This window comes from Xenopus laevis, chromosome 2S (assembly GCF_017654675.1).
Source record: "Xenopus laevis strain J_2021 chromosome 2S, Xenopus_laevis_v10.1, whole genome shotgun sequence".
NCBI classification, from domain to species: Eukaryota; Metazoa; Chordata; class Amphibia; order Anura; family Pipidae; genus Xenopus; species Xenopus laevis.
In genome coordinates this window covers 146,974,040-146,990,478 of record NC_054374.1, presented here as the reverse complement: position 1 = coordinate 146,990,478, position 16,439 = coordinate 146,974,040, and the positions used below count along the sequence as shown (strand labels likewise).

Genomic DNA, 16,439 nt, shown 5'->3' with positions numbered 1-16,439 from the left:
AATAGCAAAGAGTGATGTTTAATAACTTTCCAACTATTGTTATCATCATCCTTTATTTGAATAGATATTCACTTTGCAGAGATTGCACGTCATCCACATGCCCAGTAGAGCTTACAATCTAAAGTCCCTATAACACACACACACTCAATGTGTGTGTTCTGTCAGTTTTCTAACATTAAGGGAGGGATAAAACCAAAATTCTAATCGTTTTTAGTCTGCACCACGTTGCCTCATAACTTGTAATTTCTGGTCATCTATCAGTGTGCTTATGCTGCTCAAATGCAACAAAAATATTCTAGCAATGAATAAATCACTTTCTCTCATAGTGAGGCCATGCAAACCATTTTCTCACAGACAAACTGGATAAATTATTTTCAGTCCTGCTAACATGAACATGCTGCTGCCTTTATCCAAGCAATGTTATTAAATAACACTGTCTGTCAACTAATCATGAATGATACAGTGTGTGGCTCCCTTTGCAAAGCTAAACACAGCATGCAAAGTGCAAAAACATAGCGGGTGCCTCTAGGCCTGCTGTCGTTTGTCACCCTGTCCCCTCCCTTTTATTCGTTCAAATTTTCATCATCGGGGACCAGAGCAATGGGGATTGGTGCACGGGAAATTTAAAAAATAACTGTATCGCCTGCACATCCCCAGTGTTTCTGAACCAATGTGGATGGGCAGCATGCAGCCCCCTAAAATCCTGCCTCCCTAGGCCGGGGCCTTGGTGGCCTCTCCACAAATCCGAGACAATTAGTGGTATTCATTACACTCACGATTTGTATAGAATACTTCGGAAATTTCCTGTTAGGACTGTCTGCTCCCAATTGTGTGACCCAGCACGAACATGATCCAAGACCAGCAAAAAGAAAAGAGAAGACGCGCTTCAACATTTGCTGCGCTGTACCAAAGTACCTCCAAAAAGTTTTAATGTTCGGAGTACTAAATCAAACATTTCAGGAACTTGCTGCCCCCTTTGTCAGTGTACACTATCACTGATGATGGGGGCACAATGCTCCTGATATGTTTGATTTTTGTACTCTGAACTTTTTGGAGGTACTTTGGTACAAAGGATCCTATGCATTATATGAACACACATTAACCGTGCACCCAGAAAGAGGAAAGGTCAGAGTGCAGACGCTTTTGCAATATATATAATATAGTGGATAATGTTTGTACCTCCTACTGTGATTTATAAAGATATTATGTCACAGAGGAGTTATGTGACCATATAAAAGCACGAGGCCGAAAGCCAAGTGCTTTTATACAGGTCACATAACTCCTAGGTGACTTCTGATATCTTTATAAATTTCAGTAGGGGGTGCATTATGCATTATAATCTATATTTTGTGTGAAATGTCGGGAGGGGGGTCGGAGGGGTCAGCGTCCAAATCTGGCGCGCTGGTGTCCCATTCGGGTGCACCATCGTTCAATTTGAACGCGGCGGCGTCCAATTCGGACGTGCAGCATCAAATTTGGTTGTCTTTGGAGACACAGATCTTTACTGCTAAAGGGTTGTGGTTGCCTTGGGCTGGCCTGGTACAGAAGCACAAACCATTATGTACAACGTTTCTAGCTACTTCTTTAGTTAAACTTTAGTTCTCCTTTAACTCCCTCCACTTTACTTACATCTTTTGGGCTCCTGCATAGGGTAAGCCTGGGTCATGTTGCCCCTTTCTCCAAGTTTTGCTGCTATCCATGGCATTACTTACATTTTACAGTAACTCTGAATATGCAAAAAAAATCTTTATTTTCACTGTTGTGCTGACCTCCTTCCCATCTTCCATAGATGCTCTGGTAGGGCAATTTTTGGAAAACACTTCTAGAAATTCTGAGCAGATTCCAGGAAAGAGACAAAGCTCTGCCTTAGACGCAGTATAGAAGCTTTCACATTTCTTTGTTCATGAAAAGAGATGACTTGTGACCCAGAAGTGATGGTAGGCCCCCATAGTGCGTCATTGCCTGATTAGGGTGAGACATTTTGACTTCCCATAGTTTCTCATTATCATCAATGCACTGAACCTGAACCAGCTAAAATACTTCTCATGTAATGCTCCCAAACATGTGCATCATAAAAGAAAACATAAACCTAAGAAAAGTTCCAATATACATTATTCAAAATGTAATGTAATGAAATAACTAGCAGTCTACAGTATTGTTTATCAGCTCTCTTCTGGACTAGACTACAGTTCCCCTAGTTCCTTTTAATGAGAAGGAAAGTCTGTTTGCACTTGGGGGTGCAAAATGTTAGGCACCCCCAAGTGACTGAAACCGCGGTCCAGGGTTATATCAGTGAGCAGGATGGAGAGATCTTTTTTCTGCTTCCTCTTTCTTTGCGCGCTTGTTCATGCGCAGTAGAACGGAAAGCCAAACTTTAACTAAAAAGTCGGCTATTTTGTTCTACTGCGCATGCGTTTGCCCAGGGAATTTCGAAGAAAGAAGAAGACGAAAGAAGATCTCTCCATGGTTTTCACTAGAAAAACCCCGGACTGGTGCAGTGTTCTGCCGATAGGAGCACCGGCCTGGGGTTTCAGTTAAGTCAATACAATCACTTGGGGTTGCCAAACATTTGGCACCCCCATGTTCCTTCTCCTTTAATGTTCTGTGATTAACAGACCTGAAAGGAAGAAAAATCGCAGATTTGGAGAATTGGAGGCTTGGCAGTAAAGTATATAGTTTCAGCTGCATTGTTTCTGTAGTCATTTTAAGCAGCAGTTCTGTTATGCTTTATGGCTGAGGTTTGAGCCATAGTGATAACATGTAATTTAGATTACAGTGGTCCTGCACCCTATCTGGAATTTAGTAAAAGGTAAAGGAAACTACTTCACAGAAGTTTTAATTTATATAAAGTATATACTGGTAACATAAACCTTTTTCAACACTAATGAAAACAACATGCAAAATTATATAGAAATATATCATTCGAACTATTAAGGAACTATAAAGGAGCTATTGTCATACTGAATCTGGAGTATATATTTTTCAAGATAATATCTTTTAGAAAATTTTAGATTTATACACTCCAGATGCAGCAATCAGCATGGCAATAGTTCCTTTATAGTTCCTAATAGCTTAATAATGCTCTATGTTAGAGGACTACAGGATTCCATTAGTTCTAATATGTTTCCGTAGAACTGCACCAGACAGGAATTGTGCTACTGAATCTCTGACCCATAAGAGTATGCAACATGGAAATGTGATTGGTATTTTGGATAAAAACATTTTAGCATGATGTTTTGGGGTCTCAGTCTGGCATTTTAGCTAATTTCACTTGTCACTAATCCGATAAATGCTATGATGCAGACTTTTAATAGTGGTTTGTCTTCTGTCTGGTCAGTTTCAGTATTAAGCTGCTGTTACATGACTTATTTGCTCCTACAACACACACCAGTACTTGCTATGTTGACTTCAGCTATATACTAAAGGATATATTGTCTCTGGCTGAAGAATCAAGCAGCTTTGGAAGGGTGGGTCGCCGACCCTTAAACTGTTCTAAATTGATACATTTAGTTGATACATTTGCTATCTTTTTCCCTGCTGAGCAGAATCTCTGGGTTTCATTACAGGCAGTTGTTAGAATTGATACAATAGTTACAAATACTCCAGAGATACTGTTGAGAAATGTATCAACTAATTGTTGTAATTGTAACCGTTTAGAGTCTGCGCCTGAATTACTGAGCTGTCAGACTATAACCCCAGGGACATTCATCTTTAAACTTAGATTTTGGAAAAACAGCAAATAAATAATGGAAAGTAATTGAAAAAAGTCTTTATTTCTGGGGAACAATCTAAAAACAACTGAATAGAAAAAAGTGTTTGAAAGGTGCACAATCCCTTTAAGGAGAAAAACTCACATGTCAACTGTCCGAAATTATTTTCTGGTTACCTGCCTTAAGAGTCCCATTTCCATCTTTCCGTGACTTGCACTCAAATTCACTTTACATCAGCTATTAAAAACCTTATAAACCCATGCAATAGAAGAACCATCTCCCAACAAGTAGGCATGAACATATCAACTGGCTCTAACCTTGATGCAAAGTTCTGATGTTAATTTCCATTTGAGTACCACTATGGGAACTGTATGTAAATTATAAGGAATTCAAAGATTTTTGTACCTGGAGGTGAATTTCATTGCCCGCCATAATGGCACCATTATTAAACAATATATGGAAACTAATAAAACAATTGAGGGGGTCCCAACTGGAACAGAATATTACTGGACCATGTCCGCAAGCAATTACATAGGGGAAATGTCCATGAGAATGGGAAGTTGGGACAACAAGATTTCCAAAGAACCTCAAAAAAATGCATTTATGATGTATTCATGAGATTTAATTCAACTAATTTGTCAACTCTTCATAAATCATAAATGTATTTGCCAATTCATGTAATAAGCATGTATGTGCTGGATCAGCCACCTTGTTTTGGGGAGGTCAGGGGCATTTCTCCCACGAGTCAAGATAAAAAGGCTTTCATCAAAGGAGCAGTATGCCTCCTTTTTAAACATTAGCTAAACAAATAGGGCTTGTGCGAAACATAATTTTTGCTTCAGTGGACTGCTGAATTGTTTCTGAGGGTCTTCTTGAGAGCTGAGAGTATAATGGGACTTAACATTCAATTTTCAGCTATTGCTGAGGGCAATAAATAATGATATACGCTACATTTCTTAACTAAAACATTAGGAAAAAATATGAACAAGCCCTATTAATGGAACCAATGTTAAAGGAGGGGGCACAGACCCTTAAACGAGAATGAGTAGGACGAATAGAATGACCTAAAAGCATAAAACTTTTCTGAGGAATTTTCCATTAATTGTAACTGCTCTGCCATATAATGATCACAAAAATAATCCCTAGCCTATTTAGCTACAGTCAAAAAGCAATGAGCTTCGATTGAAGCCCTGCTGCTGTGCTCCATGATGGGGAAGGCTCTTAGCTGTAGTCTATTGTACTGGTGCAGTTATAAGAGTTGGACACATACAAAGGCACAGAAGTGACTAGGGCTTATTTTCATACTCTTGTAGCAACTTTCTCTGTCTGTAGTTCCCTCAGTGCAGTTCAATGGATCTCTAATAAAAATGCCAGTTCTGCTTCCAGTGTTGTGCAGTAACTAGCTACCATTCCAATCTGAACCAAAGTATGTGGACATCCATGTGTTTGTCCAGCCCATCCCAACCTAAAAGGACATGTGCCATTAAAAAAACCTTTTTCCGAGAGGTTATGAGTCAAACACCCTATGAAAGTGCAACATGTCCTCATATTAACCCTGACCCAGCAACTCTCCCATTCATCAGGAATACCTTTTCTTCCTGTAATTTACTGCATAACTACAGGCATTAGGCAGGCTGTGCAACATTGGAGCAACATCAAGGATTTTAACACTACGATAAAATGATGTCAAGAAGTAGCTATTACTGTGGGGCACTGTGTATGGTAAGGCATGATGATGCCAGGGATAGGACTTTTAACTGCAAGGCAAGGCAAGATGTTATAGGCAGAAGACTCTACAAATTTGAAATTAAGTATATAGTAAGGCAATGTGGTATGAAGGGACAAGGCTGTGCTGAGGTATAGAAATACTGCTTTTGTCTGGAGTTCCATTTATTCTGGGTCCTATGATAAACCAGCTATTTATACACCCTGTTGTGTTAAACAGCATGACTGTTTGCAGGCTCTGGTGACTGGTAATTAGTGTGTATTATATCTTTAGTGATCAATGGAAGCAAGGATAGAGATAAGGAGGAAATTAAATGGAAGTGGAGAGATAACAGGGTTTGATTGAGTAATCCTATGGCCATTATAGGTCACAGGAAGACAAGGCTGTTTATAGGACAAGTTCAGGTAACAGGAAGTAGATGTCTATTTCAGGGTCCAAAACTGGAAAGAACTGGAAGTTGAGGTATGGGAAAGCCATTTCCTTCAGTGTCCGGAAAAAGTCTATTTAAGGTAACTGGAAGAACCAGAGATGTACCATTGATGGGAAAGGGGACATTATCACCCTCTCCTATTCCTGCTTTTATAGTACAGTGATAATACAAGTGCAACCCTTTCTATATACCCCCATGTTCCTGTAAAACAGTGTTTTTCAGACTTCTTGTGCCTCAGCCCCTGTTATTGGGACACCATTTAATCGAGGGCTACCTTAGCACATCCCCAATCCACAGTCCCCAATCCATTTTTTTGGGTACCCCTAGTTTGGTAACCAATAATGTAATGTCTCAGTAATGCTAAGCAGTTAACACATGACTACACAGCCACCACTACATAGTGTTAGATTTCTATTGGGCCAGCCTCGAATTTGCGTAGGATTTCTGCAATTCGCTGCCGGCAAATCAATTCGCAAATCTTACAAAAAGAATAATTTTGGACGCACTTTTGGAAAAGTCATTCGAATCAAAATCGTCTCACGCGTTAACATTATTCGGACGCCCATTGACTTTAACGCAGGCGTCAAAAATTTACGCGAGAGTCAAAATTCGTGCTTTGCGAATTTTTTGCCATTTTGTGAATTTCGCGTGAAATTCACAAATTTTTCAGCGAAACGAAACGGGACAAATTCGCCCATTACTTATTTTTATATTTTCTAATTAAACTCAACCTTAAATAAACATTTTGTGCTTTATATCCATGCCCATTCCGAAACAAAAAGCTTTAAAACAGGTAAAAATTCTCCAAAAGTTATATTTGCAGCAATGATAACTGCTAGAAAAGCACAGAATCCCTATAACTCAGATGGCAACTGTATACCCTACTGGCTGCTGACCTTACATCCATAAATCAGGTCAAATTATCAGCACTGTCTGCATAGTATCTTATCTGAAAAGATTCAGCTTAGACAACTATATCACAGTGTGCCAAAACATATGAGCTAAAACACAGTTCGGCTATTGGGGGATTCTGGGATTGAAGCTGCATGCAGCATAGCCTCATTTAGATACAATTATACTGGATACAAAAATATTCCTCAACCCTTTTCTGCATATAACTGGTGCCCTAGAAAGTGTGGGTCCTTGGGCACCTCCAAAAAACACAAAAATCACAAAGCAGAGCTATATGGATTAAATACTCTATAGGAATAAATGTACTAAAAGGGTAGGGTGTATCTATGAGAAATGCCATAAAGGCAATGCAACACATTCAATATCACCTAGGAGTAATATGGGTGAAATTTTATAAAACTGATGCAGTACATTCAGTACCATCTAGGAATGGAAACTGGTAAGATAATATAAAAAAAGACATATTGCATTAAATGGTTTGTTCACCTTTAAATTAACAATATATATATAAATAAACAAGAAAAAGTGAAGTAAAATTGAAATGTTGCTTAGAATTAGCCATTTTATAAAATAGTAAACCTTAACTTAACGGTGAACCATCTATTTAAGTACCATCTATGGGTGATACCAGAAAAGGGAAGGAGCACATTCAGCATCATCTGGGAGACATACTAGTGAAATACTTTAAAAGTGATGCAACACATTCAGAACAATATGGGTGTGACATGGGGGAGATATTATATAAGGGATGCAGAACATTCAGTACAACCTGGGAGTGATATACTTGAGATACTAAAAAGGTGATGCAGCATATTCAGTACCATCTCGAAATTATATTGTTGCAAAACTATAAATGTGGTGTCATTTTGGTATGATGTGCCTGACACGACACCCCTGCATTACGGAAAGGATAACTATGCTTCAAGTGCAGGGCATTGGGGCCATGTGTTGCGTTGGTATTTAGGTCCCATTCTCTTTACTGAAAATCAGATTGTTTATTTCCCCTAGTGCAGCTTAGCAAACGCTAGGAACATAGATGGGAGCAGATTGCCAAAGCTGATTCAGCAAGCCAGTGCTGCTTCCCATTCTCTGTCTGAGCTGCTGAATGGAGCTGATAGCAGTGACTCAAACTCACTCAATGTTTACTTTGAAAAATCTGCAATCTCTGCCAAAACAGTGTCCTTCTATAGCACTAAATATTATCCAAAGAGCAAGATGACTTTTTACATTACACATTCTTTTAGCCCCTGGGGGTGGCTTGTATACAACATATTATGGATGGATAGATGATAATGCACAGGATAAATAAGGGCATGGAGCAATATAACTCAAAAGAGTTCCAGAGTTGTTTAGTAAGAGGATAGAAAAATAAGTATTATTTAAAAATGCAATAGCATCTGAGAAGGGACTGTGACTGTGGGATAGCAGTTATAGTAGGGAGAGATGGTGCCTATAATAACAATGGAGATAGTTTCTGGGAAGGGAGTGTGACTGTGGGATAGCAGGTATAGTAGGGAGAGATGGTGCCTATAATAACAGTGGGATAATAGTCTCTGGGAAGGGAGTGTGACTGTGGGATAGCAGGTATAGTAGGGAGAGATGGTGCCTATAGTAACAGTGGGATAATAGTCTCTGGGAAGGGAGTGTGACTGTGGGATAGCAGGTATAGTAGGGAGAGATGGTGTCTATAGTAACAGTGGATAATAGTCTCTGGGAAGGGAGTGTGACTGTGGGATAGCAGGTATAGTAGGGAGAGATGGTGCCTATAGTAACAGTGGGATAATAGTCTCTGGGAAGGGAGTGTGGCTGTGGGATAGCAGGTATAGTAGGGAGAGATGGTGCCTATAGTAACAGTGGGATAATAGTCTCTGGGAAGTGACTGTGGCTGTCGGATAGCAGGTATAGTAGGGAGAGGTGGTGACTATAGTAGCTATGGAATACTATTCTCTGGGAAGGGACAGTGGCTGTGGGATAGCAGGTATAGTGGGGAGAGGTGGTGCCTATAGTAGCAGTGGGGGATAATAGTCTCTGGGGTGAGACAGTGGCATAGCAGGTAAAGATAATGCCTTTAGTAGCACTAGCAACACCTTCTTAAAGCAATAATCCAAATTCTGTGCCACTCAGAATCTTTCCCCAATGCTGATCAGTGACATTGCCATAATTATTAAGGTATAATATAGAATAATCTGCCTTTGCTTCATAAGTTTCAACAACATTTTATTTTCCTTCAAACACAGGACAAATCAAGTACAGTATATGCCCATGCTTTTGTAACTGACTGATTGGTACATTTGGCAGTTTCCCAGATGTCAGTTCCACTCCTGCATACTCACTGAACCATTTTTCGAGAAATCATGTGCCTAACCCAACCTGCAAGAAGATTCATCACATACCTCCAGAGCTAGCATCAGGCACAGTGACTCAGTAAAGTTATGAGTACATGGGCTGTCAGTGCTGCCAGTGATTACAATTAATAAATTATGCCTAATCATTACCTGCCTACTGGATACTGGACACCTCCCTAAAGCATGCAGGATGCAGGGGGAACTGGCTTCTATTCCATTATCAAATGTGAATGCTTGTTATAGGTTAGTAACTTTTTCACCACTGTAAAAACAATATATATCAGCTTGATAGTTAAAGGGGACCTTGGGACATGCCCCCTGAAACTGCCTTACATTTCAAACATTAAACAATCTGGAACTAGCACCCGCTATGCACAAATCCTTACTTGGCTTCAGGTATATCGGAGCATCTGAGTCCAAACAGAGCCCTTTCTTGCCTTGAGGTTTATCTGGGTGCTGTAAATGAGGCTTTTGGTAACTGACTGTGCTCTGGGGTGTCCGTTCTTTCAGTAAAAGATGAAAGGAACAATGATGCTTTGACCCAGCTCTGCAATGCCAGAAGGATTCAGAGGCATTATGCGAAGAAATGATATGGCACAGAGCTTGGGACTGTTTGCCCTATATGGCACATAACCAACCTGGCAGGGGAAATCAGGTTTGGTAGGGGATTTGTGCCTACCTGTTAGCAGCAGAAATCCTAAAATCAGGCAATGGAGTGACGGTATGCCTACATGTGAGCAGCAGACATCCTAAAATCAGGGAATTGAATAGCTGTATGCCTACCTGTGAGCACCAGGCATCCTAAAATCAGGCAATTGATTTGCTGTATGCCTACCTGTGAGCAGCAGACATCCAAAGAGCAAGCAGAGCATGGCCACCGTCGCACAGCTTAACATGATGATCACAGCAGCCCAGACTGGCCAAAATCCCACAAATCAGAGTCAGTTCCAAAAATAAACCATAGGTAATTGCTCCAGATGTATGTGGATCCTGCAATGTGTGGTCCCCAGGTTGTGAGCAATAAATGTATCCAGTGATTTCCAGCAACCAGCAGTTCTGATGCGTCCTCTCCCCTCGTCAGTCTCCTACTGAATGACCTGCCCTTAGCCAAGGGATCTGACTGTGAGAAGGAATATCCTGGATGACAGGGACGAAGTGGCCGGAATCCTCTGATATTTCCATGCATTATACTCAGCCAAACTCTCCCATCCTCATGTGTTTTATTGTATCCACCCCGCCCCCTCCCTGACCTCACAGAGCCCCATCCTCACACCTACCCCTGCACCAATTAGTCACTACCTTCATCCCTCCTGATGGGCAAAGCCTCACAAACTGTGAGAACTAATCTGGGGCAGAACAATTTCTCTATCCCAAGGGGAGAGATTATACAAACTATGCCAAGTAATATGGCAGCAGAACGCAATCTCTACCTACCAGGGTCTCCCCCCATAGTGCAACACACCATATTTAGCCATTTAGCCTGCTGACAATATACACAGGAGGAACAGGGGAATAAAATACAACAGATAACAGTAGAACCCCAATTTTAATTTTTTTTTAGGGGATCAGAAAAAAATTAAATAATAAGGAACATTTTATAGACAATGCTGCAGCTCAGTAGAGGCAAGCAGTGTGATGCCTTTATAATTTATTTTCTTTTAAAAGGAAAATAAAAAAAAGGAAAAATACAATATTCTTATAAATAGGCAATATTTGTCACTTAAATAAGTATAATCATCTGATAATGAATCTGTATCTTGGGTGAATGCTTATGCATTACACATGGTTGTTTACAATGCAAGAATACACAAATGAATATGTTGTATAGCCTTAATTTAAAGGCAAAGTAAATAGTACGCTCCTAGACCACCAATAAAATGGGACCTAAGCAGGGCCTGGAGCAAATAGCTTGAAATGCATAGTCATTCGCCCAAGATGCAGATTATTCATCAGATGATTATACAGCCACCCCCCCACCCCTTAGGAATTTTGTAACGGATCTGTGGTTAATTTAAGCGACAAATATAGCCAATTTATAAGAGCAGTTTCTTTTCCCTTTAGCTTCCTTTTAAAGCATAGCAAAATATAAAGGCATCAGACTTCATTCATTTCTCTTTTTATAACTGCTTGTATGAGATGCCATACTGCTTGCCTCTTTTAAGCGAACTAACACTACTCAAAGGAAATATACTAATTAATTTATAATAAATATATATATTCATATAAATATATATATATATATAATACTAATTATTTATAATAAATAGATATAGAAATATATATATATATATATATAAAGCACAATCTCCCTTTAATCCTATGTACTGTAGAAGAAGTTCAATTCCCATTGCATTTCTTTGCCACCAAAGGAACCTCTGTGCCTTAATAAGACAATAGCTAATAAATGTTCATATATAGCTCCTAGCCCCACCTAAACATCTATATTTTTAGAGCTTGCTAATTGCTCCCTTATTTGTTACTGCCTCACAGGGCAATAGTCACTTATAAAGCTCTTTAAAATCCCGGTGTCCCCGGCGTGGTTAAGCAATAAAAACGGGAAAAGGCACGATCCAAGTTAATTTCCAGCTCCTGAAGGAAATGCTGTTTCCTGTATTGTAGAAATCTGGTGCCAACGAGACGGACACAGGACTCTATTGTCCTCCTAACAATTACATGGTGGGGAAATATCCCTGAGAAAAAGTCACCTTCCTCCTGCAGAGGGCTTTTGATGTGCACAGAAATGGTGACAAGGAGTCCTCTCTGTTTGCCAGGCCTGAGAGATACAGGGTGAGAATTTATCACTCTCTGTCTCTGAACTAGAACTCCCATCATAGTGCATGAGAAGGGAGCTTGCTTTATCTGGAGGGGGTTTTGGTTTACAGAGAAAATGCACCACCCAATAAAATTGACCACTAGAGACTTGTAGTGGGAAGGGGTGTGCACCCAGGGATTCCATTTGTGGCTAATCTCTGTGCCATAATCACCGAAAACGGTCAGAGCACTCTTTAAAAAGAGGGCCCCAAAGCATAGCTGATGATGCACAAAATGATCTGTTTGTCTGGGTCATCATATACCCCATGATAAATTATGTATGGCTCCTGACTGTGTGCCAAAACAATGGCACCTTTGTTACATCTCTCCATGAGTCTTCTCTGGGTGGTGATTGGATCTTCCTGAATTACAATAGGATGTGGGCATTTTAGACCTCTAGCCAATGACAGTATTGCATCACCATATACTGCAGTTCCCAATCAGGTCTGCTGAGTAGCAGAATAGTAGTGCTGGCTCCCCACATTGGGAACGGGCTACTATGCAAACTGTTGAGTACCACAGGTTCTTCTGAATATCCCAGGAAAGCAGGCAGTGGAAGCCAGATGGCTCAGTGGGGATAGTCAAATTCTGGGGTCAAAGCTGGCCATAGTATAGTGTGTGGATAGTCCCGACATTTTTTGTACCATGGAGTTCGATTGTTTAGTCAATTGGACAGGTTCGAAGATTTCTGTCAGCTAATGATAATTTCTCTGCATGTATTGCCTGTCTGACCATATCAGTGGGTGACTGTCACTAGAATTTTTCAGACTTAACTTTTGTACGATTGCTGTCATGGACAGAACATTGTCTGATTTGTTCTTTTACTACTTTATTTAATCGGAATGATTAGTGGCTGGTTTGGAAGATTGGGACGTTCGATCGTTTGTCCGATACATGGGTGACATCTGTACGTCAATGGCCAGCTTAACTTTTATAGAAACTTTCCTTCTATCGTACAGTCATGACAAATACAGGTATGGGACCTACTAACCAGAACAATTGGGGCATGAGGTTTTCCAGATAAGGGGTCTTTCCATAATTTGAGACTTAAGTTTGCTAAAAAATCATATAAGCATTAAATGAGCCCAAAATGATTGTTTTCCCACCAATAAGCATACATTATATCTTAGTTGGGATCAAGTACAAGGTACTGTTTTATTATTACAGAGAAGAAGGAAATAGTTTTACATTTTTGAATTACTTATTTATAATTATAATGCAGTCTATGGGAGGTGACCTTCCCATAATTTGGAGGACAACAGATCCTGTACCTGTACTTGAATGAAAAAATCTATTAAAATTCCTATAAGGGTAAGGCCACACTAGGCGATAGCGCAGCGATTTGACTCGCGGCGACTTTTCGCCGCGACTTTTAATCCGCAATCGCTGGGGAAACTTTTGCGCTGGCGTCTATGGGGAATCGCGAGCGTAAAAACACACGCGGCGATCTTTTTTCTATTGTCGCTCGAAATCGCCGCGTGTGAATTAGCGCAGCGATTTCGCCGCGATTTGCATTGACGCCAGCGCCAAAGTTAGCAAAGCTATTTCGGCTTAAAAAACGCAGCGACAACTCGCTTAGCGCAGAATCGCGGCGAAATCGCGCCGTGTGCCCCTACCCTAAGATCTTTTCACATAAACACGTATCTGTTTGGTTGTTTGTTAATTTGTTTTGCTTGAGTGCACATTTAACCCTGTCATCTCCCTTTTCCAACTAGATGACGGATACAAGACCAGTGAAACCAAAAAAATGGAAAGTCCATGCCATTTGTTTCAATCCTTTTGTATGAATTATTTATTATTTGAAGCATGCTTTTACCCAGTGATACCCAAACAGTGGCTCTTGAGAAACATGTTGCTCACCAACCCCTTGGATGTTGCTCCCAGTGGGCTCAAAGCAGGAGCTTATTTTTGAATTCCAGGCTTGGAGGCAAGTTTTGGTTGTATAAAAAAAAAACCATGTGCACTGCCAAACAGAGTTCCCTGTAGGTTGTCAGTCCACATAGGGGCTGCCAAGTGGCCAATCAAAAGCCATTATTTGGCACCCCTATCATCTGTTTTCATGTTTGTGTTGCTCCTCAACTTTACATCTAAATGTTGATCACAGGTAAAAAAAAGGTTGGGCATCTATCTACCTATAGTTTTATCCCTTTTCCCAGCAAATAACATGTATTAAACATTGTTGGCTAAGAGATTAACAAGCTGCCAACAACATAGAATCTGAATTCTATTATTATATCTGCCATAATGCGTTCTTTCCAGATCAACACAGCATAAGCGTTATGTTTCTTTTAATCAAAGGGGGAGGAAGTACAGGTAAATAACTAAACAATGTGTTAGTGCTGTATATTGAAATGTGGTGTTTTTTTCAGTTAAAATTAAATAAATAGCAGAATTATGTTGCTCAAATCAAATCAACATATAGGCATATATTGGTCCTTTAAATTGATGGTTCACCTTTATATTATGGAACGGCCAATTCTAATCAACTTTTCAATTGGTCTTTATTTTTACTTTTTTATAAGTTCTTCTTTTGACTCTTTCCAGCTTTCAAACAGGAGTCACTGACTCACATTTTTATTCAGTCCCTCTCCTATTCAAATTCCAGTCTCTTATTCAAATCAATGCATAGTTGCTAGGGTAATTTGGACCCTACCAACCAGATAGCTGAAATTGCAAAGTGGAGAGAGGCTGAATAAAAAGCTAAATAATTCAAAAACCACAATTGATAAAAAATGAAAACCAATTGCAAATTGCTCCAGAATATCACTCTCTATATCATACTAAAAGTTAACTCAAAGGTGAATGACCCTTTAAGGGGCAGATTTATCAAGGGTCGAAGCGAATTCGAGGGAATTTTCGAAGTAAAAAAAATTTCGAAATAATTTTTTGGATACTTCGACCATCGAAAAGGATACGACGACTTCAAATTCGATTATGAAGTAAAATAGTTCGAATATTCGACCATTCGATAATCTAAGTACTGTCTCTTTAAAAAAACTTTGATTTCAAATTTTTCGCCAAATTAAACCTGCCGAAGTGCTATTTTAGCCGATGGGGACCTTCTAGAGTATTTTTCTAAGTTTTTGGAAGTCGCAGTAAAATTGTTTGATCGATCGCTTAATCGTTCGATCAAACAATTTTACTTCGACCGCAGGATACCCAAATTCGCTGAAAAAAACTTCGACTTCGATATTCGAAGTTGAAGTATTTTAATTGGATGGTCGAATTTCGAAGTATTTTTATCTTCGAAATTCGACCCTTCATAAATCTGCCCCTAAGTGTACAATATATGTAAATTTATTTAGATTATTTAGATTTTCTTTTTCTGACCCTTTAGTATCTATACAGCTCCACCAATCAAGATGCAGTATGGTTTCTCCCCATAGTGATCTGCCTAGTGCCATGTTATTTGCTTCTTTTCTCATCAGTGCTGAGGTTAAATTAGGTTACCTTTCTTGCCAAAAAAAACCCTAATGGGCACATCGCTTAGAATTACAGTCAAATACAAATCAGTAGGTTTCATAGTGACTTTTGATGATGGTATAATTTAAAAGCATTAGCCAGTGGCGCAGCTATCAGGTGAAGTGACAGGCAGAGAGCAGGCAGCAGTGAGTAGCCTGCTATGGTATAAAAAGCATGCACAGTCTTGAAAGTCTGACCCTGTATAATAAGTACAGATGCCTAAACTCTATAGGGAGGAAAGAAATGAAGAAACAAGTACAGGTATGGGACCTGTTATCCAGAATGCTCGGGACCTGGGGGTTTCCGGATAACAGATCTTTCTGTAATTTGGGTCTTCATGCCTTAAGTCTACTAGAAATTAATTTAAACATTAAATAAACTCAATAGGCTGGTTTTGCTCCCAACAAAAATTTTTTTTTAAAATTTGGATTATTTTGATAAAATATGGGAGCTTTCTGGATATCGGGTTTCCAGATAAGGGATCCTATACCTGTACAACATTGCTGCTACTAATAAATGGTTATTTGAATTTTATTTAAAATACTAATTACAAATTAGTTAAAATGACAGCATTTACTCCCCCTTTAAGTGCCAGGTGTTTTAAGAGATAGTATTTTCACATTGAGGGATACACACAGGATAACAGATGTGTTGTTGTTTGTGACAGGGTTGAACGTCTTCTGCAACACCCATGTATCCTAGAACTGTGTTGTCTTGTAGAGATGGCGCGAACTGTTCGCCGGCGAACTTGTTCGCGCGAACATCGGGTGTTCGCGCTCGCCGGAAGTTCGCGAACGTCGCGCGACGTTCGCCATTTTGGGTTCGCCATTGTTGGCGCTTTTTTTTGCCCTCTCACCCCAGACCAGCAGGTACATGGCAGCCAATCAGGAAGCTCTCCCCTGGACCACTCCCCTTCCCTATAAAAACCGAAGCCCTGCAGCGTTTTTTCACTCTGCCTGTGTGTGCTGAAGAGATAGTGTAGGGAGAGAGCTGCTGCCTGTTAGTGATTTCAGGGACAGTTGAAAGTTTGCTGGCTAGTAATC

The 16,439-nt window shown here is 39.9% G+C and overlaps 1 protein-coding gene across 1 annotated transcript in view; it reads right to left on the bottom strand.

The window, feature by feature from the left end:
* The window catches only part of flt1.S (fms-related tyrosine kinase 1 S homeolog), a 40,839-nt gene extending 30,637 nt beyond the window's left edge, over nt 1–10,202 (bottom strand). Inside the window, 1 exon segment of the mRNA NM_001086387.1 lies at nt 9,959–10,202. Coding sequence (NP_001079856.1) covers nt 9,959–9,995 — 37 coding nt within the window. The 5' untranslated portion in view covers nt 9,996–10,202.
* Between the last annotated feature and the right edge of the window lie 6,237 nt (nt 10,203–16,439).